General features: G+C 46.8%; 1 protein-coding gene and 1 long non-coding RNA gene across 2 annotated transcripts; one reads left to right on the plus strand and one right to left on the minus strand.

The window, feature by feature from the left end:
* The first annotated feature begins 205 nt into the window (after positions 1-205).
* LOC139060794 (uncharacterized) lies at positions 206-27,765 on the plus strand. Its single transcript, XR_011515047.1, has 3 exons — positions 206-484; positions 13,624-13,711; positions 21,884-27,765. It is a non-coding gene; the product is annotated as an uncharacterized lncRNA (long non-coding RNA).
* Positions 13,831-21,629, minus strand: LOC139061402 (uncharacterized). Its single transcript, XM_070541396.1, has 3 exons — positions 21,624-21,629; positions 17,861-18,874; positions 13,831-13,893 (listed from the first exon to the last, which is right to left on the minus strand). The coding sequence occupies exons 1-3, from the start codon at positions 21,627-21,629 to the stop codon at positions 13,831-13,833; spliced, it is 1,083 nt and encodes a 360-aa protein (XP_070397497.1).
* Positions 27,766-27,913: the final 148 nt, after the last annotated feature.

A 27,913-nucleotide genomic window follows, 5' to 3' on the forward strand; every position in this document is an offset into this window, starting at 1 on the left:
GCTCCGCCGCTGAAACTGCATGCGCAGCACCCCAACGTGAGTGGCGCCCCCACCGCGATGAGTGGCGGCCCCGCGCAACTGTATTGACGGCGCGCCCCCTTTGTTCGCTCCTTGATCCGGCAGGCACAGAGAAAATAGAGGAGGCCATGCCAGTACAAAGCTGTCGCCATAGCAACAGACAGAGACGGTTTCTGTTTCGGCAACGCGCGCGCGCGCGTTGTTGCCGCCGCTTCTCGACGATTTCGTTATAATATTGGCAAAATAGGTTAAGTGCAGAGAACATCAGTCGTGCGGAGTTTGACGAGCCTGTGTGGCTTTATCGATTGTGCACTGATGCATGAAAGGCTATTCGGGTCCAAGGACATATTGTCGGTTCGATTTTGAAAACCCTGAGGGCGCGACCGACCTCACCGGCGCACGAACTAGTTCGAAAGTGGAGTCACAAGGTGTACTACTCAAATACGGGCCTGAAGCAGCCATGCAGGTAAGTTAATGTTTCTTACAGGCTAATAATGGACAAATTAGCAATGCTTATTCTAGATTCCATGCTTGAAATATGCGGTGTGCGCACAAGGAAAATGCGAGAATCATTAATCACGGATGATATACAGCTGCGTTTCGCGATATGCGTTCAAAGGATTGCTAAATAACTATAACAACCCAACATGCAACTTGCGAGGCTCTTTTTCTATTGTTCATTAGTTATGATTATAAATCGCTAATGACCTTCATTCTTGCATGATACCGCATTATGGGCATTCAGAATTCTCTCGCAATACAACGTACGTAGCTTAGATGCATTGTCAATGTATTTAAAAATGTACGATGACATCGAAATAGCGTACAAGTTCCTTGGAAAGTAATACATAAGAAATAAGTCGGAGCACTTACCAGTGCCAGCACCAACATTAGTGTAGTGCACGCGTTTCGAACGCCTTCTTCTGTTTTGGTGGTGTCGATACCATTAAAAAAATCAATAAAACATAGGATTATCCCTTCAAGGAAGGACACATTTATCTCTGCCTGAAACTATATATAATGTGTATAGAAATACTTAATGTTCGTATACATCACGTCCATTACAAAGGCAACATGGCCGAAGTAAGACCGATTGTATATCTATCCACTTTTTGCTCACACAGTTAAGAAAGTTTCTTGCAGTAGTTACGAACACTCTCACGCAGTGGTTCTGACCTGTATTGATTGGTTCGAAGTAGGCTAAACATAAAAGAATTTGTACAGCACATATGCAGTTTCCAACGCTCTAAGCAAGTGAACGCAATGAAAATTTCATTATTAACATTTAATTCCCGCAAGTCCGTGCGCGTGGTGATATGTACAAAAAGTGGCATCGTTGACTTTGCTTTATATACTTGAGAGCAAAAATACGTGTCATCTCCTTCGTGCGCTACCAGACAAAGTAAAAAGAATGGATTGGAAAGAAACAGATGCAGGATGAACTACAAAGCAGTTTCAAAGCCAAGGTATGAATCCACGCTTAGTCTTTGTTGCTGCCTAAGTTGTCTTATTTTAGTTGTTCTCTTTGCGATCATCTTGCCCTAGGCGGTTTGCCTTCAGCAAAATGAAAACGCTGTGCATGCAGTTCTTCCATCATTGGCTAGCGCGTAGATGATATTAAACCCACAAGAAACAAGCCACCCGCGTTGAACATTCAGCTCGCTTCGAGCTTTTCAGAAATCCTTGCTTCACATGCACATGCAAGGGGTCGTCTATGATAAGGACGCTGGCTCGCCCGTCAAAGGTGGTCACGTCTCATTAATAAAGAGCGTGGGCCTATATCGGTTCCGACGTTGTCATGGCGACGTTTGTTGCCTTTCGGCGCGTGCAACTGGTATGGATTTCACGGCACATGAGGCTTAGCGCAAAGCGAGCTTTCGAGCCCTCATCGCAGATGTTGCACAATATATGTATGTATAGAGAGAGACAGGTTTCCATTAGCGAGAACATGCTCTTGGTTCATAATTCAGTTTTGTTTGGTGTCTTGCTTTCTTTTTCTTTTCTTTTTCTCGGTGGTGCAAATAGTGAGCTTCGAAAATAAAATGCGAATATTTTCTTACTTCACGAAATAGCAAAACAAACAAACAGATTAACAACATAATAGGATAAAGGTGTATCAAGCACTGCAACGATTGCGCAATCCCGGCGTCGTATATATATATATATATATATATATATATATATATATATATATATATATATATATATATATATATATATATATATATATATATATATATATATGTGTGTGTGTGTGTGTGTGTGTGTGTGTGTGTGTGTGTGTGTGTGTTCCTCGCTGCGGTCGCGCAGGGGGTCGTTGCGCTACTGAGCTCGAGGTCGTGGTTTCAATTGCAGCGAGAGAAAAATGCAAATACGTTCGCGTACTTATATTTACGTGTACGTTAAAGAGCAAGCCAGTGTCACAATTCATCGTGAGTCCTTCACTACAGCGTGCCTCGCAATCCGATCGCGGTTTTGGTTTTTAAAACCCTAGAATTTAATAATCCTTTAATGCCTTAAGTTTTGATGTCGTCAGCATTCTGACACTCTTCCGATGCATGCATTATTACTGCGTCGGTGACTCTGTAACTGTATGCGGGGCCTGCGGTGCCATCGAGGTACCTGAAATTCTCCATTCTCGCAGAGCTGACGCGCCGGAACAAAATTTACCGAGGAAGGAATACCAGGCGTTACGGACACGTGATCCTACCAACGGAGATGAATTCGATTAGAACATGAGCTCCTTTTCTCACGTGTTTTCTTTTCCTTTTTTTTTCTTTCGTCTTTCGCTTAATTTTCTTTCGCATAGTGTCCGCACACCACGCGGCCCTCCTGCCCGTTTTCCTCTCTCTTCATTTTTCCTCCTCCTCTCTCCCCATTGGAACGTGGACGCTTCGTTCCCTTTTCGGTGAGAGAAACATGAAGACCAGAATCCGACAAAACCTCGCCTTATCACTTAGAACCACGATGAAATGAAACGGACACCGACCAAATTACGAGAAAGCCGCCCTTTCGGTCGACACGCGGAAGCTTTTGTTTGAATTGTGGACAAAGTTTCCGTGTGGGGGCCAGAAAATCAAGTTTGAAAGGTCAAGGTATTTTGTAATATTCAACTTTGGTCGAAGTCAGCCCCGTTTGCTCAGAAACAAACACGATTTCTTAGCAGATGGACGCGTCGTTCTGCACGGCGTTGGACGTTCAATTGGACGACTTGTAATATTGGGCTTGTTGGTGAAACGTGCTTTAAAGTTTGGATAACAGCGCAAGGACAGCAGAGGGGACAGATTAGAGAAAGAGAGTGCTCACTTGCAACATATTTGCGATCTACTATCGTCCGGGAAGACGAGAGCTATGGCCGCCTGCTTGGCCCTCGAGGGAATAGAATCTTTGAAACATGCGGAATTGAGGATTGAACCCTTGTGATCGATGACAACGGCAACGAACCTGGTCGAGCGGCCATACTCGGCGGCATCTACGAAACAAGCTGAGCGAGGTTCGTCCCTAACGTGTCTGAGAAGCACGACGACCCTGGCCCTGCGCCTGTCGACGTTGTGATGTGGATGAACGTAACGATGAAAAGGAGAAGCCTGAATGCTGGCCCTGTGGGTGTCAGAGAGCTGACGACGCTGCTCCGCAACGAGCGTGGGGTTGAGGCCGAGTATACGGCCAAAATCTTTCTTCCGGCCGGCGTAGGCGACAGCGGAGCTACCTAGGCAGATTCCTGTGCATCGATGATCTCTTCCCGGGTATCGTTAACCCCCAGCTGCCTGAGTCGCTCGGTGCTGGCTTGCATGCTCTTTATGCTCTTTCCAATTAGCGTATCCAGCTTCTTCTCGTGGCCGTGCCAGCAGTGTATGGCCGCCACGTGCGTGATGTGGCTCACGAGGAAGGCGGGAAAGAGCCTCAGGAGGTTGTCTTCTCTGGGACTTACCCCCCCTGTTGGAGACTTTGTTGATTAGTCTGGTCATATGTTCTCCATCTTCGTGAGGATTTCGTTGATCGTTTGACCGTTACAGCCGTTCAACTCTATCAGCATGCCGAGAACTCCAAGGACGTCCACCCTGGGAATGGGATTACCGTTACTCGTGCGGATGTTTATGTCGACTGCCGACAGCGGCATCTAGCCCTTGGGTTTGGGCCCCCTCCTGGCAGGCCTGTATAGGAGGAGCTCCGACTTGCTCCAAGAGCACTTAAGGCCCGTGTTGGTGAGAAAACGCTCTATTTGATCAACGGCTTCATAAAGCGCAGTTTGCACCTCGCCCTCGCTGCCGCCGGCCCACCGGATGGTGATGTCGTCGGCGCAGAGAGTGTGGTTGATGCATTCGGCTCTGGAGAGTGATTTGGATAGCTTGCATATGGCAATGCTCAATAAAAGCGGAGAGATTACCGCACCCTGCAGCGCACCTCTCGGGCCCAACTCAACCGGGTCGGACTTGAGATCGCCAATCTTGAGCGTGGCTTTCCTGGATCGTAGAAACGAACTGACAAACTTATGAAACTTCTCGCTCATCCCGAGCTCCGAAATGGAGTGCAGGAGGTGCGCGTGGGTGATGTTGTCGAAGGCATTTCCCAAATCGAGTCCTAGGATGGCCCTGACATCCCTCGTGTTCTTATTAATAATTTGGTGCTTGAGTAACTACATCGCGCCCTGCGTCGACAGGAAGAGGCGGAAACCGATCATGTTGCACGGGAACAAATTCTTCCCCTCGATGTGCCTTGAGATGTGGTTGTGTATAACGTACTCTGCCACCGTGCCCACGAATGACGTGAGGGAGATGGGTCTGAGGTTAGCCAGCCCCGGAGGCCGACCCGGCTTGGGGATGAGGACGACCGACGCCGTCTTCCAGGATTCTGGGACGGAATCCTGCTCTCAGATGCGGTTGATTTTTTTCAGTGAGGGATTCGATGGAGCCGTCTTCTCGGTTTCGAAGTTGGAGATGCAATGGGGGCCCGGCGCCAATCAGCCATTGAGGTTCTAGAGAACTTCCCTGACCTCGTTGACGTTCAAAGGCTCGCCGAGCTGCAAGCAGGGGGTTCCCTTATAGGAACTATTATAATCCACCAGGCTCGAGGTACCGATAGGTAGGCACTTGCTTGTCAGCGCAAGATAAAAAAAAGGCAGTGTGTTGCTTGTCCGTTTGAGCTGTTCCAAGTTTGCTGCGTACAAAGGCCGCTTATTCGCTAATAAAGCTAATAGTGCGTATATATCTCACAAGTGGTCGGTGTATGTTCAGTACAAACTCTAAAAAGAGAAAAGTCTTCTTTTGTGTCAATACTTCAAAAATGCACTCGCACCAAATAGGCTAGCAAGTCCTAGATAAACACCATACTTTGACGACTTCTAAAGTAGCACTGAGACATGTTTTCGAAATTGTAGAAACTCTACAACACGCTTCTCGCAGAACGCTTCTACTTTAAGCGAGTATAAAAGCTGGCTGTCGTAAAACGCTGGCCTTGGCGTCATCGATAGTGTCGGGACGTGCCGTGCGTTGTGTTGTTGAGCTCGAAGTCGCGACTGCTGCAAGTACGTCATTGGTTGTCGTCTGCTAGTAAAAGGGTCGCCAGCTCGAGCGCGCGAGCTTCTCCGCGCGCCGTCACCGCCCCTGCCACGTGCTCCGCGCGTCACTGCTTGCGGACGCTCCACCAATGGGCGCCACTGTCGCCATCTTGATCGCAGCCGCGCGCACCGCTAAAACCATTTGTACGACGTGCTTCGCCTTTAAAAATCGCGATATCATTAAAATGTCCTTAGCTGCTTCTCACACTTCCCGGCATACCATAATGTTTACCGGGAAACGCTCGCGGTGAACGCTGTGCACAAAGGCGGGCTTTGGTAGAAACGCGGCCTCTTGCGTTGGTCGCGACGGATGGATGGATGGATGGATGTTATGAGCGTCCCCTTTGAAACGAGGCGGTGGGTTGCGCCACCAAGCTCTTGCTGTTATACTGCCTAATGTCCTACCTAGGTTAAAAAGGAAAAATAACATCAATAAATATACACTATGAATTCCCACAACCAAATTTTCTGACCCCCTATTGCGAACTTTGTTTTTGTACGTCTCCATTTTTTGTAGTTCCCCTACTTCCACCAATCTTCCAATCGCCTCTTACTAATCTCTATTGCGGACATGTCTCGCTTTTCCCCTGCTCTTGATAAACCCAACGGCTTCAAGGGGGCCAGCGGTGCCTATATCGACCATTGGGCGGATGTCCTCACATTCTAATAAAACCTGCTGCATCGTTTCTCTAGCTTTACCGCAGCAAGCACATGTTTCTTCTTGCTTCTTCTTCGCAATGCGGCGAACGCGAGTGCCATCTGGAAGTGTTTCAAGAAAACGGGCGTGCTCTCCGTGGACTCCGAGATATTCAAGCGCCGGCGCGCGCAAATGGCGGACGCCGTGGCTGGTCTATGCATGGTAGAAACGCTGGAAAAAGGTTTTGTTTGAGTTTTCGCGTACCATAATTATGTTTTCTCGTGTATTCAAATTACAATCCGACGCTATCATTTTTGTGGGTTGTGTGCAAGTCGTACTTTACGATTTTTCTGCGTATTTTAGCTTGAGAAATACTGTTGTTTCAGTAATTTTCTTGCGACACATGGAGGACCTGAGTTTGGGTGGTTCGAAAAAGCTTCTGGCAAAATGACGTCCGACACCGACACCGAAACTTCCTCGCCAAAACAGGTTCTGGGCGAGGAGGTTGGTTCTCGCGACGGCCACCGCACCGTTTCTGGGCCGAAATCGCTCGCATGTGAAACAGGCTTTACGATGGGGAGGATACGTAAAATGCTCGTTTACTTAAGTTTAGGTGCGCCTTAAAGAATTACGGTAGCTGGCTGGAGCGATTCGGTACACCAGCATTGTTTCTTACAGCGCGAACGAATCAACGGGGACAAAGAAGGAGCCTTAAATGTCCCCAGGTGGTGGAAAATTATTCCCGAGTCCCTCACTATACGGCGTGCTTTGCAATCGGATCGGGAGTTTGGCACCTAAAATCCCAGCATTCCATTTCGAATTAATTTAATTATAGTCACGTATCGACACAGAGCAATATTTAATGACGTCAAGTAGAAATAAGGCTAGCTTTGATGACGTTGCTCATAAGAAAATAGGGAAGAGCACCGCGCGCGTTTCTTATGACTGCGCTCGCGTATCAGCCGCAACGATCATCACAAGAACGAGCAAGCACGTGACGTCATGACACACCCGCCACCTGGAAGGTGCTGAACTAAATTATACAAGGCGCTCCTGCATTTGCCGCTATACTTTGTAACGTTTAGAGGGTGTGTGCTTTCATTAAATACTAAACAATAATAAATCGAAAATGTCGCTATTGACTCCAAGGGCCTAGCAGCGAAACTCACGTAAGTGCGAATATAGTACACTACATATATATTCGCGCTTTTCGCTGGTAATACTCCTTCGTGAAACCCGTGAAAGGAAGTGCGGCACTATACGTCACTTTACCAGCCAGATGCGGAAAACACGCGTTAACCAGGCACTTATATGGCGTACCCGTATCGTGTTCAGTTCTGACCTCTTTCCGAGCGAAGAAGACGCCGCGTGCATGCGTTATCTCTCGTTACACGTACGCGGAAGCCGTCGATCGTTGGTTGCTGAATATAGCAGCGGAGGCCCCGACTCACCCTCTCCTCCCGCTCGAAGAGAGCCGCGAGGCCCTATTTGTCGCCGGTTCCTCTTTGAGTTTGGTAACCGTCGTATTTATCAGCACCCGCTTATCTGTCTCGCTAGTGCTGCCGCCTCGTTTTGCGTTTGTGGAAGCTTCGCCCCTTTCATTGCGAAAGCAAACCACAGAGCCTTACATCGGCGAGACTACATTTGCATACAAGACGTAAATACACAGAGGTGTACGTCCGGCGGCTTGGGGTATAAAGCGCGAGTTCGCATCCAGTATAGGCGCTTTCTTACGAGGACTTTTTTTTTTCTAGTACAAGAGCAAAAAGCAGAAAGATATTACAGACTGCTTCAAGCAATAAAATCTATTTATGTAGGTTCATTCTGCCACCGTTTTTCTTAATTTTAATTCTCGGATAATTCGACGAAATCTTGCGGTCCCGCACGGGTCGAATTAGAGGGAGTACTCTGTGTATACACACAGCGAGAACATGTACAATCGGCCAAAAGATTACTGCATGCATACAGCCTCTACGAGAAACGAGAATTTTTCCTCGGTGAAAGCATGACGTTTCCAATAGATGGCCATGTAAGGAAGGAAGGAAGGAAGGAAGGAAGGAAGGAAGGAAGGAAGGAAGGAAGGAAGGAAGGAAGGAAGGAAGGAAAAAGTGGAGAAGGCAAGGAGGTTAAACAGTTTATCTTAACCGGTTTGCTACCCTACACATGGGAGCGGGATGGAGGGATGAAAGATGGAGGAAGGAGAGAGAGAGAGAGAGCACATAACACAGCACACGCATCGTCCGTTAGAGTCCATCACTCTTGCGTGGTACGTGATATCACTGTCACAGCCGCTTGTCCAATCCATGTAGGCCACTAAAGCTATTATAGCGGCGGAAACATTTAATTTCAGGGTAGTTGCCCATTCTAGCAATTCAATTTTTTTTCTCGCAAATAATGCCCCCTGGAAAATTTTATGGCGCACTGTACTCGCAGCGTGCTGTATTTACTCGCAATGTCCAACCAATTATAGACCAACTCTGTTAGCAGTGCGCTCCTTTGATGACAGTCAAAGTCGCACCACGTGATCGACAAAAACAAGCTTCTCTTTTATGTCATTCCCACGTTCTAAATCGTTAAGAGGTGCTCCTATATAAATACACGTAAAAGGAGAATTCGTTTTTCTCGGTAACCAGTGCACCAAATTTGACGAGGTTTGTTGCATTTGAAAGAAAAACTTAAAATCTAGTGACTGTTGGTTTCGAATTTTTGATTTAAAGCGTCTAATTTTAATTAAAGATTGGTAAAAATCTAAAATTTTCTGAAAACGAAACTATCAAGTTTACATCTCTCTAACTCAGTAAGCAAAAATTATATTACAATTCTGTGAATTGCGCCTTATAGTGCGTCTAAATCGGACAAAATTGATATGTTACACATGAATAAAAAAAGATGGAGTAATATGGAAATACACATTTTGCAAAACCATTGTACACAACGTAACAAAGTCACCTAAGATATAAATTGACGTACTGAATTTGTCCGCTTTGAATGATCTAATGGATGCCGTTTACAGTACCGCGATATCTGATGCAGAGCTATTAACTTATAAACTTCGTGCGTCTACTTTTTTCAAACTTTCGAATTTTTGAAAATCATTCTCATGAAATTCAGGCCCTAAATCGAAATTGCGCTTCCAACAGTCACTAGAATATAACTTTCTCTCTCAAATACAACAAATTTCATTGAAATCGGTCCAGGGATTATCTCAGAAATACGTTTTTGCGTTTTACATGTATATAAATAGGCCGCGTCGGAGTTGGGCTTGAGCTAAAGCTTCCTCTTTATTCTGGTCGATTGACTCAGGATGTTTACCACTCCAAAGTAAGAACAGCTGGATCGTGGAGGGTTTCGGATTAATTTTGACTTTCTGGGGGGTCTTATGTATTCACCCAACGCACGCTGCACGAACGTACAGTGGATGGGAATGCGGAATCCACGGCCGAAAATTTATCCCGCGTCCTCGAGTTTAGCATAGAACGCCATTTCCCTCAGAGTCACCATGGCTGGTGATCACATGAATTTGTGCATCCCAACTTGACTACTGAATAAATGAAAAAAATAATATCCGAGGACACCTAAGCACTTCTTATAGTTTTTGTAGATGCGGAAGCATCAATGTCCTATTGAACGCCGCTGAGCCGTCGTCCGAGTTATGGATTCCTCGCGAGCAAGCGAGCGCGTTGAGTCGCTTGGCGCGCTTCGATTCGGCCTCACCGAGGCGCAGTTGGAACGCAGGCGAGAGCTTGCGCGCACAATGAACGCGCGGATAACACCGGCTTCCGAGAGCGAAGGTGACGTGGCGTCGCGGCGATGCCCTCTCCCCTGACGCAATACCGCGGAAGCAGGTGTGCCCTTCCGCTCCCTCTTCTCCGCCGAGGCCCGAGCCAGCAAGCACGAGCCAGCGTCGCGAGGCGGGCTTGTGACGTGGCGTCGCAGCCAAATGGGAAGTTTTCGGTCAGTGGGCCATTTGACGCTTTCGCGTCAAGAAAGGAAACATAAACTGCATGTAGCACAGTAAATCCGACGTGAACGTACTACGAAACTCTGTATACAGAGTGCTTCAGGAAAGGCGATCCCCAGTCATTAAATGTAGATGATAAGAACCAGTGGCGATGACTACCAGGTCAATGACAATTTTCCCCTTACGCTACCTGTAACCTTTAACCTGTAACCTGTAACCTTTTTCTTCTCTTGGCTGAATATTCACGGCAGTGAAGTACATAAAAAATCGGGCAACAATAGTCATAAAGCTATTTATTCGCCATATATCATGAATTATCTCTTAAATTTAAAACTTTACAAGACATACTGCAATTGCGAGTATTAAACTGGCATCAGAATTCCAAAGCCACGTGTACGTGTCTTTAGCACTGATCTGCCTCAATTCCTAACTTCAATATTTTCGCTATACTAATTGTGGAAAATTATTTAATAAAATGTAGTCTACTCAAGAGCTTGCAGGCACAAATTTCGATGTCCTCCATCTGCTGTCAATTTCGCCCAGCAAGAATGATAATTTCCTCCACAGAATACCCGCAGAATTATACACACAATTGTCGCCTGAACAACCTTTATTGTTCCTTACGATTATTAGTTTGTGAACGGGTGGTTGAGATAATATAGTTGAAATGGCACAGAAATTAGGTGCTCCGTCATCTTCTGACCTTTGTCTAATGCCCTGCAAAGCTGCTAGATAACCTCGCACAACCTCACGCGTCATTACGCCTTATTTGTGGCCCTTCTGTATCGAAAACAATGGACACATTTCTTATAAGTGGGTTATATTTGCACGCATGCTATGAAGCAAGGTAGGTTACGACTACAGATTAGGGCTGTATAGATTAACGCTGAAGCAGAGTTTGTGAGCCTCCCTGCGGAATAATGGCCACATGAATTCTCGCCGCACAGCTTTCTTTCTTTCCTTCTTTCTTTCTTTCTTTCTTTCTTTCTTTCTTTCTTTCTTTCTTTCTTTCTTTCTTTCTTTCTTTCTTTCTTTCTTTGAAGCTTTTCGGGGTTCAGATTCTCTCGGCGAACTTTTCTTAGTGTTGCATAAAGCCACCGTACCAAAAGTTCTCATTTTACTTTTGTGTCAGAACTGAAGGCTAACAAGCACTGCTACAGCTGAAACTTTCTATTCGAATTCAAGTCCAAACGTACGAATGAATGAATGAATGAATGAATGAATGAATGAATGAATGAATGAATGAATGAATGAATGAATGAATTCATCAGTAAGTTCAACTTGGTAAACCGCACATGTAGGTTTTATCCTTCCTGCTCGAAGGGGTTCGGGTGCTAAGAAATGTCCAGGATATCACGTCTCATCGTAAAGGAGAGTGGGAAAAATCCGATGCCGAAGAATGTGCGATCGAAAGTCCCTCGCGCGTAGAACAGGGACGACTGAATGCGCAGGAGAACGTGAGATGGCGGACGCCGCCGAATGCAAGGGTACATATATATATATATATATATATATATATATATATAACCGCTTCGGTCGCTTACCGCGTGGTTTCTACATACATTGATGAACCGGACAAAAGTGTACCTACTACAGATTATACATGTGGGTCATGAATTTTTTTTAATCATACGGTGTTATGTAGCTATGTAGTATGTTATGTAATTATTGCCTACTCGTCTGAAGAACTGTGAACTGTGTGTTTTAATGGACAATTTTAAGTATTTCAAGTATTTATTTATTAAACCTGTGTGGTATTTTTCTGTACTATATCGTATGCAGCCTCCTGGACTAGTGCCCAAAATTTTGTATGAGTTCATTGTCCTTGGTTATATTCGGTCTTCGCGCTTTTGGGGATTTCATTTTGCTTGTTATGTGATGAGGAGGGACTGGTGCTACCGCTCCTGTAATGTGTTATTGAAAAGCCGGGAAGGGAGAACTTTGGACTGGAACAGTCGCTAGATCTTATCTTTCAAAGCTTTACTTTTAAGAGTTAGATTTATCTGTTCGCTTTCTCTCTATTATTTATTTATTTATTTATTTATTTATTTATTTATTTATTTATCTTGCTTTCAACGTCTGGAAGTGTGCATTACTTTTACGCAGATTCAACTAAGAACTGGGGTAGGCCGAGGAGGCCATATCATGGGCCACTCCGAATTTTTCGGAATGCTTGTCGAACAGGGATGCATGCAGTGTTAATGGCATAAGTTATGTGAAGTACCCGACGAGGTCGAAGATGTGGAGGCTGAGGGCAGTGTTTAGAATAAGTGTTGCTGCTTGCTCGTTTAACAACAAATGTGTGCGATTTTTCTTCCCATGGCAGTAAAAAAATGTACGCAAAGCGAGAAAGAGAAAGATAAGAAAAGGCGTGCAGGTCGCATTCTTCTTGGCTACACTGTGTGGAAGATGTATTTAGGTATATATGGGAATTTATGCTACATAACAATGCGTGCTACATGCAATGTGACCTTCGTTTTTCAATATTTCTTACCTTTTTTTTTCTAGAACTATTATGAGAGAATATTGCGCCCAGCATATACCGCTGCTTGGTGATCTCTCAGATTGCTCGAACAAGATTGCATTTTTTGCTGAGCATCTTTCAGCAAAAGACTTGGCGCACGTCGCTGTTCTACCTGGTTTGTCAGTGCTTTTATTCGCCGCCAGGGGCGAGACCAGCCCGCGCCGCAGTTCAATTCTCCCATGGATATATGAGTATGTAACGTTGGTATTCCATTTATTTTGGACAAACCAGGTAAAGAAAAACCTAAAAGTGCTTTATTAAATTAAAAAGACTAATCTTGCTGCGAAATCTGAGCCATGACGAATCAGCAGTGAGCGAGAAAACTCCCTTTTAGCTTTGTTAGAATGAAAGTTCGGAACGCTGTATATGTTGTTGCACGATGTGTGTGCGCATGCGTGCATGTGTGTGTGCATGCGCGGGTGCGCGTAATAGGAAATGTGTATGTAAGCGTGGCATTGGGCTCCGCTGAGGCAGCTCAGGGGCGACGTGAGATGATCTGCTAGGTATAGGTCGTTGCTTTGTATAGTGGACTAAGACTAGACTGATGAGTATGATGACGACGATGAATATGAGTGTTCTTATAACAATTTCACGCAAAGCTTTGTTCGAGTGAATGAAACTGCTGTGACCACTTCCGCCTGCCTACATTCGCCTGTATGTAATAACGAAAGCGTCAACACAAGTAAGCTGCATTAAGTAGCTACATGCCGGGACGTGCAGACTTTGCGAAATGTTTTCAGACTGAATGCAACTGTAACGCAGGGTGTTCATTGATGAATTAATGAGCGAGGGAATAAAAATGAAATAACCAGGCTATGTCGCCTAGCGACTGCTTAGACAACGCGGATAGCGGTTTTGGAACATTTTGTAAAAGTCGCATAAATGTGTAAGCACTACGACGAACATTCCTCAACGCTTGCTTTCAGGTTCACATCATCTGCCTACCTTGGGACCCTGGAATTTAATTGGTCGGGTTTGACTAAGAAAAAGCACATGCTACAGGACCAATAAATAGTAAGTGTTAATTTTGTTCACGTTCTTTTCAATACTTTGCCCCGTGTAATCACACTGCGTGGTTCGAGAGCTCAGGTGACATAAAAGGCTTTGCCATCCACGCGTCGAAATTTGGTCATCTAGTAAACATGAAGAAACCTTGTGCCGCAGACGTCCCGTTGTTGTTGTTGTTCGCACAGTGCCTGCAAAAAACAAAAAACAAAAAACAAAAAAACTGTTCGCTGAACGGTATACAGCAAAAACCGGGATATACTAAACGTCTGGTAAATAAAAGCGCAGTGAAATATCATTTTGATGGCGATCTTGTCAAAATAGTGGCTGCGCACTAATAATTGAACATTAATGACAATGCGCCAACGGAAAACGATTATTTGAATAACGTTTTAGCGCTGTCATCGTCTCCCCCCCCCCCCAGAAACATAGTAAAAATTACTAAAAAAAAAACTCACATATTACTACGTGAGCGTCAGGGAGGTACCTATACCTATGGGCTTTCGCTACTTCATGTGGACAGTTTTACTAAAAACGGGGAGTCTTTCCAAAACCTTATAGTTGTCTGCAGAATCACTGCAATGTGGCCTAAACCCGCTGCTTGTTAGGCTAGAAATTTAAAACGACATGGTCGTTGTCCCCTCCAGCCTGAATCGACGGAATCGTTCGTTAACCGATTCGGGTATACTCGCTAGGGAACATGGAATCATCGTATCTGTCGGCCTGCCATTTGACAGCAATCCGTGCGAAATTGCCGGCGACATGGTCAACGCCACGAAGTTGCTGTATATATATAGTTGCTATACAGCTATAGTTACAGTTATTATATATAACTATATATATAGTTACTGTGGGATAATGTGGTTAAACAGCGCCACAGGCAACAGACAAAAGAGCGTACAGTAGACTAGGCACAGGTCTATACAGCGCTGTATTTTACGGCGTTATTAGTCCTATATACTCAAACACAAAGACCGCTCGGCGGCAAAAATGCCGTTCAATTTGGTTCTTATTACCACCCAGTATGTTATAAACGAGGAAACCCCATTTTTTAAAAAATACCCCTCCGTTAGATGCCTTTCCATGAAGGGGGAGAAAGCAGCTGTCTTGTCACGATCCTTAATTGTCGTAAAATTCTATTTTATGGGCCTAAACAAAGAGAGGAGAAGGCGTAACATCGAGTGGTGCGTTCGCATGTTGGTGCTGCGTCTTGTACTTTCGTGTCGGCTCGCGGTATTTCAAGTGTACTTCGTGAGTGCTTTTCGTCGTCTCTGACAACAGCACGGTCTATACGTACGTAAAATGTGTGTCAATTTTCCCTATCATTGACACAAGAATGTACTTTAACCATTTCCGTATGCATGATAATGATGATTTGGTGGACGAGTTGGTATTCCATTCTCGAGGTGAGTAAAGCGGAAAAAAAACTTAATGTGATTGAAAGGTCGGGACGGACACAGAGCTGTACCCTATATAGCTCTTCCTGCAACCGGCATTATTTCCGGGATCAATATTTTACGACATGACTTCGGATAAGTTAAAGTGTTGAATGCAATGAGTATAGAGGTGCGCGAATAGTAATTATTTAGATCTAATCGGACACAAATCGAATAGTATCAGAAGCGAATCAAATAGAATAGAATAGCAAATAATTTTTGAACCCCATACGAATAATGAACAGGCACTCTCAAATTAATATAAAACGATGTTCAAGTGTCCTATATAGTATTCATAGCGTTATCAAGGTTCAGTCATTACACTGCGCGTTATACACATATTTACGTGTACAGCCGGTAATGTCTGGCTCCCTGTGCGACGTAGCTATAGCCGGCTCAGGTAGGCAAGTTCTCGCTTTATGCCTGTGTGGATGTCTGTGCCCGCCCGGATGAAATGTACTGAACATTTGCTCCAATTTTGTGTTTAATTGCGCACAGTTGACGTCGTCTTGAAATGTTCGATAAGTATTCGGAAAATTCTCGTAATTACAAATAGGAACTATTTGAATCGAATAGGACATTATTGGTTTCGCCTTTGGAACGTTAGGAATATTCGCACGCCCCTGATGAGCATCTTTATGTACGAGGGGTTGGATGAGTTTTTTTTTTTTTTTCGCTAGTCGTCTGTTGCGCTGTTTATTCACCGTGAACAGAATTCAACTCGCTTCAGCTGCCATGTTCCCGTGAAAATGTTTCGCGGGCATCCAGCGCACGGTACCAGACCCTTCACTGCCAGACAATGTGATACGTGGACTTCAGACGTAAACAATAACTCGATCGCCCCAAGCAGGTGCCCAAACCTTTCAGGATCGGCCGTTGAACGCCGTGACACGCGAGATGCCTGCGAGGCGCCAACAACCGGCCGCTCAGTTACGGCCCACGTGGACACAGGGGATTTGAGAGCGTTGTAAATGCGCCTCTCCTCACTCCGTGAATCCACAGCTTCAGAAGGAGCTAGGAAATCGGGACAGCGCTGACTGAGCCGTTGGCTCTATCCAAAGGGCTTTTGTCGCTAAGTTCTCTCGCCAGCAGACTCTTATATGTTCACGGTGTTTTCTATTCTTTCTGCTCGCGAGAAAAAAAGAAAAAGAACAAAACCAGAAAGATGATTTGTCGAGCGAGTTGCCAGTTGGCATAGCATACTTGAGGCAAGCAGCGTGAAGCAATTTTAAGCAAAATAGAAAATTGAACGAGTTGGTTTAGGCCGACATTAGTTAAGAAACCTTAATACGATAGGCAGGAAGACGGGCTCAGTGCCGATACGTACTCGAACGGATGAGGCGGGTCTTCACCGCAAGGGTCAGGAAACGACGACGAAGGCCGGCATAGTAGAAAGGAATGTATTCACTTTATTGGTACATGGTTGTGACTCTATCCGAGTATCGAGCGGTTCTGATTTACAGGGAGTCAACGACGGCCTTAAATAACCCCTCGTGGTGTTGTGGTCGTTGATGTCTTCTTGGAAAACTTGGCGAACTTGTGGAAGTATCAGTGGCTTCGTCAGGTTGAGAAGTCGACCAGCTCTTCCCCTTTGTGTCTTCGCTTCGTCCTTCCCTTTGTGTCTCCTGAGGGCCTAAAGGGGTGGCGCTTTTTCGGGGAAGCGGGAAATTATCTCCTCATGGGAGCGTGCGCCTGAATGTTTCTCACACTTGACAGGTCGATCATAACAACGCTGTGCCCGTCAATCTTCCTTTCCGTCGTCTTAGGGTTTCTTCGCGCTGCTTGCCTCGAGAATGGAAAAAAAGAAAGAAAGAACATCTTCTTGTGTACAAGGAGAAAGAAGAACAGGATTACTTAAACGTAATGTAAGTTGTAGGTATACTAACGGGAAAACACTAAACCAGTTTGGACTGATAAAATATTCTTTGAGAAATTTATTACAGAAGAAAAAAACGAATTCTGCACTGAAATCCCAGCTATATTTTAGAATACAATGTGGTCCGTCTTTACTGACATTAAACATTGACTACAGACCCGAACAGACGGCAACAGAACGCATGACGTCATGGCGAGGTGGTAGGGGAACTTCCGTGAAGGCGTCACCACCCGCTTTTCGCTTTTGCGCCTGTTTGGCCTTGTCAAGCCTCCTCTCGCAATAAGAGTACCTTTCTTGGCATTGCAGAAGGGTAATTTACAGCAATACAGCTAAACCTGATTAGCTCTTTGGTGTCCCGCTTTAATGGGAGACGCAGCAGCACATAACATCGTGCCGGCGGCGACTTTATTCCGGGTTCCGGGTTCCATGCAGCGCCGCCGCGCACTTGCGTCCCCTTGCCTTCTCGTTGTGCAATCTTGAATGCATATCGCGCAATCAGCTCCACAGCGGGCGCCACGCTGCATGCAAAGTCTGCCCCGCGAATCCATGAGTGCACGATGGGGGCTGACTCGTTACCGTCAATGCGGAAGGGCAGTCTGCTGCCGCATTGATGTCAGCCGCAGAATAGCAGTTCGCCGTAACTCTTCAGCTAAGAAGAACACATCGAAACAATTACCGACGATTACGTTACTTCCTAATGCGAAATTTGAGCGCAGCAAATAAGCTGTTTCACCTTTTCGATAGATTGAGGCAAAGAAATCGAGCAACACATGTATGCGCTATCACAGAATTTTTTTTTTATTTTTCACACGTATTCCTTTAACAAAGACTCCACTAACAGTTCTTGACAGTCATGAAGGAAGCTTTGTGGTCGGAGAAATAGACTGATATATGTTCGACTTGGTACACCAATGCTTGATTCTCAAAGACGAGATCTATACAAGTGCCTCGCGAGGTTGTCACAGCCGTGGGACGCGTTACGAGCGAGAGGAACGGGATGTTCTCCCGCATAAGTGTTAGGAAATTGCTGTTTGTCTTTATGTCAACATTAAAGTCCCCCACTACTAACATCGGTGTGGATCGATGGACGGTTAATGCGAGTTGCAGGAAGTACACGACGTCTTTCGTGAGTGCGGTAGGGGCGAAGTAGGCAGCTACTACCAGCAAGCCGTTGGGCAACTTTGCGGCGCACAGTTCGCCAACTTCATGTGACGTGCCAAACATTTCGACTGGTATTGCAGAGAGACCTGTGCGCAAGTAGATAGCGACTGCCGCCGCTCTGTTGTGGTCTCTGCGAGCACCACAGCAGTATAGGAAATCTATGATTTCGAGAGGCTCTTCGGGATCCATCCAGGTTTCAGCAAAGAAAAGTACAGAGGAATGGCGCAGAATGTGATCGTGGTGTACGTCCTTGGCATGTGCGGCAAGGGAGCGTACGTTAAGAGCGGAGATCAACAAGTAGTGCGGCTGTTCAGTCATGGCGAGGCACTTGGCGGTGATGGTGTCAAGTTTGTGGGACTGCAACCGACGAAATTCATCGGCTAGCTTTCTGTCCGGATTGGCTTTTCCGTGGTAGAATGTGAAGTCGTTGTCAACATTGGTCAGGTAGAGTCCGTTGATGTCTGTAGCGCGACTCAGTGCCACGTATACCAACTTCTGTGGATGATTCTTGGCGTAGGAGTACACGACTTCATCATATGTGCCACCCTGGGATTTATGAATGGTAATGGCGCTCGCCTGCACAACGGGAAGCTGGCATCTTCTTACCGATACCTTCGTCTTCTTATCGATAACGCAGGTGACGGTACGCCTTTCAATCGGTATCCAGTTCGGTTGAATGTTTCTGTTGAGCTTGCGTAACTAGATAATTTCGCAGTGGCGAACGGCAGCGGCAATTTCGGCTCGGGCGGTGCACATATACAGATCCGCCGCCACCGATCTGGCTCTCTGATTGCCACCGCACAGGGCGAACGGCAGCGGCAATTTCGGCTCGGGCGGTGCACATATACAGATCCGCCGCCACCGATCTGGCTCTCTGATTGCCACCGCACAGGGGTTGCATTGGAAGAGGAGCGAAGAAAGGAATTAAGTTCGAGCCGGCGCTTTGACAACCGGAGACTCGCAGGAAGAGGGGGGAGGGGGGCGGCATGTACACCCAGCGGCAAACGATGGGGGCAGAAGCGCGCGCAGCAAGCGGACAACACGATAAAGGGAGGAGGGAAGAGATAGCAGCGACTGACTGATGCCGCTGACGCCGATAGTGAGTCAACCCCAGCTGCGGAGTTGGTTTCAGGGACAACGCCGCCGATGCCGACACAAACATATGATACCCTCGCTTCCGCAGCGCTAAGAACCAGGTCTAGCCGTGGGAAGGTGGTCACGTATTCGTCGACGTGCCGGGGCCTACGTGAAATAACCGGCGCAACGGCAACTGAAGAGCACCCTATCCGCCACACAAGAACAGGGGGGGGGGGGGACCCTTTCCTCCTCTTTCTGCATGGCGGCGACGGTGTTCTATGCAGTCACGTTATCTTGACTCTCTAGCGGCGTCAGCGGCATCCAGCGGTATCAGTCGGTCGCTGCTAGCGCTGGGGGGATGAAAGGGGGGCGGAGCTGGTTACGAGGCCGACGACAAACGACGACGCGAAACCCAGGAACGGACGCCAAAGAGCTGCGCTCTAAAACAATTTTGTGCGTTGCGCAAAAGGGAAACGGATTTCTCGTTTGATTTGTCAATTGTTATTTATTGAACTGGAGTAATTAATTATGGTTGTGGATTAGCTTTCGTCCATGCGGATAGTGTTTCGTGAATAGCGTGCGTCAGTGGCATTCTGTGTGCGTTGTTGAATGCGATGTTCTTTATTCTCCATTTATTGTGGCGTGACAAGTTTACCGTGTTTGTGGCCTTTTATGCGTTTAGCTGGTAAATATTTAAGAAGTTGAGATTACTCACGCTTGCCACAGGTCATGCGTCGACTCAGCATTATGCACGATGTGTAGGTATGCGGTATGCTTGCAACTTTACGTGAAACTCTTAGCATGTAGGGCTTGTGCCTTTGGCCAAATGGGTAGAGCATCGCACGGCACTCTCTTAGTATGCAGTGCGAGTTTCTGTTTTTAGAGCGCAGCTCTTTGGCGTCCGTTCCTGGGTTTCGCGTCGTCGTCGGCGTTGTCGTCGGCCTCGTAACCAGCTCCGCCCCCCTTTCATCCCCCCAGCGCTAGCAGCGACCGACTGATACCGCTGGATGCCGCTGACGCCGCTAGAGAGTCAAGATAACGTGACTGCATAGAACACCGTCGCCGCCATGCAGAAAGAGGAGGAAAGGGTCCCCCCCCCCCCCCTGTTCTTGTGTGGCGGATAGGGTGCTCTTCAGTTGCCGACGCGCCGGTTATTTCACGTAGGCCCCGGCACGTCGACGAATACGTGACCACCTTCCCACGGCTAGACCTGGTTCTTAGCGCTGCGGAAGCGAGGGTATCATATTGTTTGTGTCGGCATCGGCGGCGTTGTCCCTGAAACCAACTCCGCAGCTGGGGTTGACTCACTATCGGCGTCAGCGGCATCAGTCAGTCGCTGCTATCTCTTCCCTCCTCCCTTTATCGTGTTGTCCGCTTGCTGCGCGCGCTTCTGCCCCCATCGTTTGCCGCTGGGTGCACACGCCGCCCCCCTCCCCCCTCTTCCTGCGAGTCTCCGGTTGTCAAAGCGCCGGCTCGAACTTAATTCCTTTCTTCGCTCCTCCTCCAATGCAACCTCTGTGCGGTGGCAATCAGAGAGCCAGATCGGTGGCGGCGGATCTGTATATGTGCACCGCCCGAGCCGAAATTGCCGCTGCCGTTCGCCCTGTGCGGTGGCAATCAGAGAGCCAGATCGGTGGCGGCGGATCTGTATATGTGCACCGCCCGAGCCGAAATTGCCGCTGCCGTTCGCCACTGCGAAATTATCTGCCAGTTCTTTCTGAGCCATGAGCGAGACGACCGATGGAAGTCCTCCGTCTGCTGCTGCTGCTGCTGCTGCTAAACGAGCTGCCAGAGCAGAGGCCCAGCGCCGTCGCCGTCAGAATCCAGAGGTGCGTGCCGCCGAAGCAGAAGCTTACCGTCGCCGCCGTCGAGATGATCCAGGAGTACGCGTCGCCGAAGCAGAGGCTAAGCGCCGCCGCCGAGAAGACCCTGCCGTTCGCGCCGCCGAAGCGGAGGCTCATCGCCGCCGTCGAGAGCAACCAGCAGTAAGCGAGGCTGAAGCAGAAGCTCATCGCCGCCGCCGAGAAGACCCTGCAGTTCGCGCCGCCGAAGCGGAGGCTCATCGCCGCCGTCGAGAGCAACCAGCAGTAAGCGAGGCTGAAGCAGTCATGAAGCTTCCTTCATGACTGTCAAGAACTGCTAGTGGAGTCTTTGTTAAAGGAATACGTGTGAAAAATAAAAAAAAAATTCTGTGATAGCGCATACATGTGTTGCTCGATTTCTTTGCCTCAATCTATCGAAAAGGTGAAACAGCTTATTTGCTGCGCTCAAATTTCGCATTAGGAAGTAACGTAATCGTCGGTAATTTTTTTTCCTCTTTCTCTAATTGAATGTGAAAAGTTTTGATTGTTTATATTCTTTCTAACTGTACTGTCATCTCGTTCAGTGTTTTTCATTGTTTCTAGCCGTATAATCTCGGAATTGCTGTGCCCTGAAGTATCAAAACTTTCTATACTATCGAGTTTAACACACACACACATACAAACACACAAACAAACAAACCAACAAACAAAGGATTATCACTATAGTCTAGGAGGCGTTGGTGCATCTCTCGGTGTGAAGCGCCCCATGCAAACCTAACGATAACAATAATCGTTTATTCGAGTCCCTTTCGCTTTCTTTCTTTTGCAGGAGCCGCAGTACACTGTTCAGGTTTCTCGATACGTCGAGGCCCGTCCACCACACAGGCTGTCCTCCCGCCGCTTGGCCACGTTCATACTCATGCTACCACGCCTCATCCCCAGCCCGGGCGGGTCCCCGATGTCCTGCGACGTCCATTGTCCATGACGGACGTGTGTGAGGGAACCCGTCGCCGATTCCACACGTTCAACCGTCGAGCTACAACCGTGCAATGGCGGCGGCATTTGTCCAAGCGCTCATAGAGTTTTCGTCAAAAATTACTATAAGCAACTGTGGCACTATAGTGTGTACGGGTGTTGTAAGTACGGTGGTTTATAGCCAGCGTGGGAGCTATGAGTAGTACACGGATTTGTCTAAAGTTTGCCCTTGTGGCTTCAAACGGCTTGGATAACGTTTTTCAGCGCCAGCAGACGAGAACAGAAAGAAGACGTTGACAACTGAAGATGTCCCCGTCCGCTGGTGCTAAACATGCTATCCAAGTTAAGGTGCCAACATGCCCAACATACTGCAGTCAAATGGTGCTGCAACTTCGAAAATTGGTCATTTCCACCGAAATAAAGCGTTATAAATGCAGCGATTCACATCTTGCTGCCTTTAGATAATTCTGATTGCTTAGAAATTTAGGAAGACACGGAGAGATAAGTAAACCACAAGAACCTCTCAAGCCATAAGTACGAAAATTAGACAAATCCATGTACTAGTCACAGCATCTTTGTTACGGTACTCTGGTAACTGAAGGATAGCAGCGCTCGAGTTCCCCTTCGTGATTTTTGTAAGAAGCTTTACGTAAGCATCCATTCGCTTGTTCACTGCCCACACACCAGGCACGCCTTCAGCGTCCATATGACGGAAGAGCGTGCCTTTTAACCGAGCCTCCTCAAAGTCAGGTGGCATTATACTCAGTTCTCACTACATTTGAAGTGGTGCGTTGTATTTTCGAAGCTCCTTGTAATAGTCTGTGTCGTACTTCAACTTTACGAGTTGTCTATACGCCACACTTACCATATCTCAGTACGTGGGTGTAGGGAAGACGACAGATTCGAAAAAAAAGGACACTGCGCCTTATAGTAATGTTTGCCCATATATCTCTTCTACTTGGTGTATTCTTCCTTGCAGAAGGCGTAAAACCCACAATTTTTCCCACACTTCCGCCCTTCCGTCTGCACTGAAAACAAGCGATAAGCATTCGCTGCTACGGATATTGCGTCTTGACGCAGGGCACTGTCCTCTAGTTTACAATTGTCCTTGTCTGTATGTAACTGTGTTGAAAGTTACAGAAAAGGCAAAATAATAATAATAATGAAGCGCATCATTTATGTCTATCCTTGTATGTCTGGGTTGTATATTAACGCTAGAGAACGCTTTTGATCTTATATTTAAGAATTCTTACGCCCCCCGAACTCATTGGATTGTTCACTATATGCTGTCGAGGAAAAGACAGTGGAGCCGAAAGTAGTGTAGATCGCCGGCGGAACGATCCATGGCACATAACCTCCTCAGCCCAGGCAACCTTGCCTCTTTCTTCAAGTTCAAACTTCTAAGATGTCATTGTCTTTGCATTCATTTTGGCCTGAGAGCGGGATGACGTATATTTAACCAATGCAGTGCGCCTTCCCTCCAACCCCCAGTTTTAATTTTCTTTTTCCAAGCACTTCCGGGGCTCCTGATTAGAGGCAGTCATCCCAATGAACTCTGTCGTGTCACGTTACGCGCATGTATCGCCGCCTCGATGTATCTCAGGTGCTATCTCTCGGGGCACTTCGCTTGGCTTTGTCGCGTTCCTCGCGCGACGTTCACGTGCACACAACTCCGAGAGAGACGTGAATTCTCAGGAATCTGCCATATCCAAGGGTGCGTGTCTCCGCTGCTCCGGCAACGACGGAAGAAGTGGTCGACCGCCCCGAACCGTAGCGTTGAGCCGATAGAAACAAAGATTTAGAGTGTGGCTTTCTGTGGCTTGTGTATAACCAGAGCGAGGCTTTCGTCCGCGATTTTCCATTTCGTGCGTGCGTGAGTGTGCGCGTGCGGTGTGAGTGAGCGACTAGAAGGTGAACCTGCGCTAGCTTTGGGAACACACCCAGACAGCTAGGTTGAAAAATCCCGCGCTTTCTTCATGGCAGTGCCGCCAGCACCTGTGGCTGCAACTATATCGTACAATAGATTTAACCTTGGCCCCGCTGACGTCAAAGGGCCTAGACTCCTGCTGTGGAAGCACGCTGCGGTTGATCGACGAAAACAACGTGGAAAGTAGCCAGCTGGCGCGCGGTCACGTTCCGCTATAGTTGCTGTGTATAGGAACTCTACGTTCCGCTATCCGTTCCGCTACGTTCTACTTTGTGTATTGACAGGCTATCGCGTGACGCTTTGCGTTTCCCGTTGTGCAGTGGCTCGCAGTTCCGTGACGCTTGGTGTCGGAGTGTTACATGCATGCTCTCGAATCCCCTCGAGGAAGCTATAGGTGCCAGCGCGGCCGAGGGTGAGATAATCGGTGAAGGAGATATGGAGAGATGAGAAGAAAAGAAGATGCATTTTAGTGATCGTGAAGGGATCATTTGCTGCTCTGCACAAGGGGAAGAAAAAAAAATCCCGATTGTGGAAGAGTAGAGAGGGAAGAACACGAGGAATAGCGCAGATGGATATGTGAATGCTTCAAACGCTGGCGTCCTTCGTCTATTGCTCCGTATTTTCAAGAATCCTTGCGAGATCACATCCTAAAATAGCTCTCCGTGTTTACTACTCAAAAGCACAATTTTGCGACCGGGTTGAAGAGATTGAAACTACTGTATCTGGTTTAGGCCTCTATCACAGGTGCAGCATGCTTCAAACTTTTGAAATTAACCGACGCTTTCCCGAACGCCAAGAATCTCAGAGAGAAAGCACCTCATTGAGTGTGGTTGCTCACTTCAGCTTGCAAGCGCAGGTGTTTGTGTCACGGCTTACATATCGCGCACGGAGGTCCGTGGACCCTGTATTGCATGTTCGATTCGCACCCGCAGCTTTAGCGCCGCAGGATTACACGTGTTGTTGATGTAAACGGAGTGTTGACCTCTTTGTTCGCGCGTAATATCTTATCGTGTGCCGTGGTGCACGGCCGCAAACATATCTGTCTGTACACCCTTCCCCCCCCCCCCTCCCCTTTGGATAATTGCTGCCCTGTGCGAAAACATAGACGGTGGCGATGAGTCACTTCATTTCACAAGTCTATTACAAGCATGCGCCCTGCTTTCGATGGATACACATGTCATGTATTCACCTTGAACGCCTTTGTATACAATCACAGCGATGTCACGGGCTCTACAAAGCCTCCACACAGCTGCCGTGCCTAGTCAAAGTTTTCACGAGCTAGCGAGAATCACGCAAAGCCTGCAATCGCCATGCCGTGGTTACGCTGCGAATCCTTGCTATATAGTCCCTTCTCAACAATGAATGTTTTTGCAACATTCGACGTCGTATACACAACTGTATCCTGCAACCAAGTACTACAGTTTTTCAAAACATTTTCTCGCCGCTAGGGTTTCTGAAGGTACATCATGTGTGCGTGGTGGCATAAACAAAGGTCACAGCGTATAACGAAGACAACTTACACTAGGTCTAAATAAGTGAGCTCTGGCACCTTTTATGCAGTTTCTTGTGAACTGGCTCAAGTAGCTTGCTCATAGTATATATACCTTCCACGTGGAATTTGGAAACCTAATAAGATCCTTCTTGAAATCTTCCGTGCATGCAGTTTCCGGCCCTTCATTGATTGATATAGACGATGTGCGCAATATAGTTGATGTACGTGATGTTCCTCTCAAAGGAACGAGCTAAGACCGTCAATGTTTATTCACACAACTCATTTTGTGATTGATAGATGTGACTCATTTTGTCTAGAGTGGAAATGTTCCAGGTAGAAAATAGCGTTATAGTCTTGCGCCGTGGTCCTAGGATACAATACCTGATATCTCCTTACGCAAGATGCAAATCATATTACAATGTCTGTGACTTTAATACTTTTTTTTAGCTCTTTCGAGCGAAGCACACGCAATCGGCGAGTCCAAGCTACAATGAAAGGCGTGGTCTTCGTCATTCAAGAAAGAAGGAAACGAAGCTGTCCGGATCACTTTACCTTTCCTTTCCCACTAACTTGGCTAACTCTCCATCCTGCAAGCAAGCAAAGTGTGTGATTCAAAATCTATTCCCTTATCATCGTCACTGTTCCATACACGCGCATTCAAGGCGTTGACGATGGAAACACTGCTTAAATAAGACCCTTCGCACTTGATGTGTATACTCTGTCACGCTTCGCCTCAACTTCCACATCTCTCAACTTCTATGTCAGTCCTCTTACAACCCGAGATAGACGTAGGCTGTGCGGGCAACCTGTGATAACGCACCTTCATTGTCTGGAACGCTTCCGCCACCCATTAAAGCGAGCTGCTGTAAACGAGCGCTTTTGTTCAGCAACCGTTCGGCGTACACGTGACTTCTCTGGGAAAGTCAAGTAGCAGCCCTTGTCAGGTAAACAGGCCATCCGTCCACAAACACGACTCAGTGCGATGCGCAAGCCGCCACCCATTTCGAGTCGACATATAACTTCACGTGATTTCACTGAGTGACGTGAAAGTGTAGTGATAGCTAGTCCACCGTCGGTTTGCCGCTTGTTCCTTGTATATCTAACGTTTGCACAATGCCGTCGGGTCCGATAAGACGTATGTACACTTTCCACCAATATGAAAGGGAACACTTTCATCTCTGTTCAAAGAGCGATTCTCGTAAACGAAACAAAAACGTGCGCATGTTAGAACCTCACTCACTGCTATTTGTTACGTTGTTCTCCTGCTGAATAATCCCACTCCCGAAATGTTTCCTCGCTGCGAGTACACACAAGGAAAACTAAAGGCTCTCAACACAACTCCTACATTCCTTTTCAAGTTGGCGAAGTGTTTACGTTCTGCGTTTTATACACTGCTTTCAACTCTGTCCCGCGGACACTCTTACGGGGGACATTTTAAGACAATTTAAAAACAACGAATCAAAACAGAAAACAAACGGCATTGTTTCAGCTTGACTTGCCTAATAACAAGTACTCAAGTGGACTAAAGTGGCAAGGGAAAATTGCACTTCGTCGTCCCTTGCCTTATCATCTGTTTATTTTACATGTACCCTCTTTGCTTTACTGCGCGATTCTGAATAGCAGTTGCAATGCGTGGTCGGGATGTTCACTTCGCTTCGAAGGTCGATCGGAATGAAGTTTGTGCTGCCTAAAGGTTTTGATGTAAGCGGTATTTCGGTGTAAAAGTGGCTGCGTGAGGATTTATGCCGTCGTTTCGCCATCCATGTGAAATGTTTGAAGGAGGAAAAGGAAGTGGTCTGCTTATAAAATTTCGTTTTTTGAAAAAAAAAGAAAGAGATATTTGAAGAAACTTGAAGCAAGGAGAAATATGAACAGCACTCTCGATTGGTCGGACTCGTTTTCGAAACCACGAAATGGCTTGCCTGTTCGTCTGCCATTTAGCAGCACACGTACTGCAATCCTTTTTCTCGCGCCACGCACTTCCTGACCTCACGACTCTCGTCGTGGGGAACGTGGGGAACTTTGAGGAACGTGTCAACGATCCACTGATGAGGGGCGCGGCTCCGCGAAGGCGCCGTGAACATCCCTAGATGGATGGAAAAGCTTTATTGACCATGTAACCAAGAAGTAAACGCTTTAGACCACTGCTGGCTCTCAGACTTCCTTTATTTTTCTCTTTCCTTCTTCCTCTATTTTATATATATTTTTTGGAACTGTATGTATGCAGAGACTGTGTCGCAAGAATTTGCTGTAGCCCCTTAGAAGGTCGGTCCACCGACAGAAACTGTTGGGCAAATAAACTGAAGAAAACCGCGAAGTCGTGATTCTCATCCTTCTCAATGCGTTTACATATATATATATATATATATATATATATATATATATATATATATATATATATATATATATATATATATATATATATATATATATTGAACGAGCAGAAGGGAAACCAAGGTACCCGA

Source organism: Dermacentor albipictus, chromosome 6, assembly GCF_038994185.2.
Source record: "Dermacentor albipictus isolate Rhodes 1998 colony chromosome 6, USDA_Dalb.pri_finalv2, whole genome shotgun sequence".
Lineage (NCBI taxonomy): Eukaryota > Metazoa > Arthropoda > Arachnida > Ixodida > Ixodidae > Dermacentor > Dermacentor albipictus.

Bases quoted from the DNA above. Each gene is read 5' to 3' on its own strand.
- LOC139061402 (XM_070541396.1), bottom strand. The intron at 13,894-17,860 runs AAGAACTGTTAG...TGTTTTTTGCAG, and splicing joins AAGCTTCCTTCATGACTGTC to GCACTGTGCGAACAACAACA.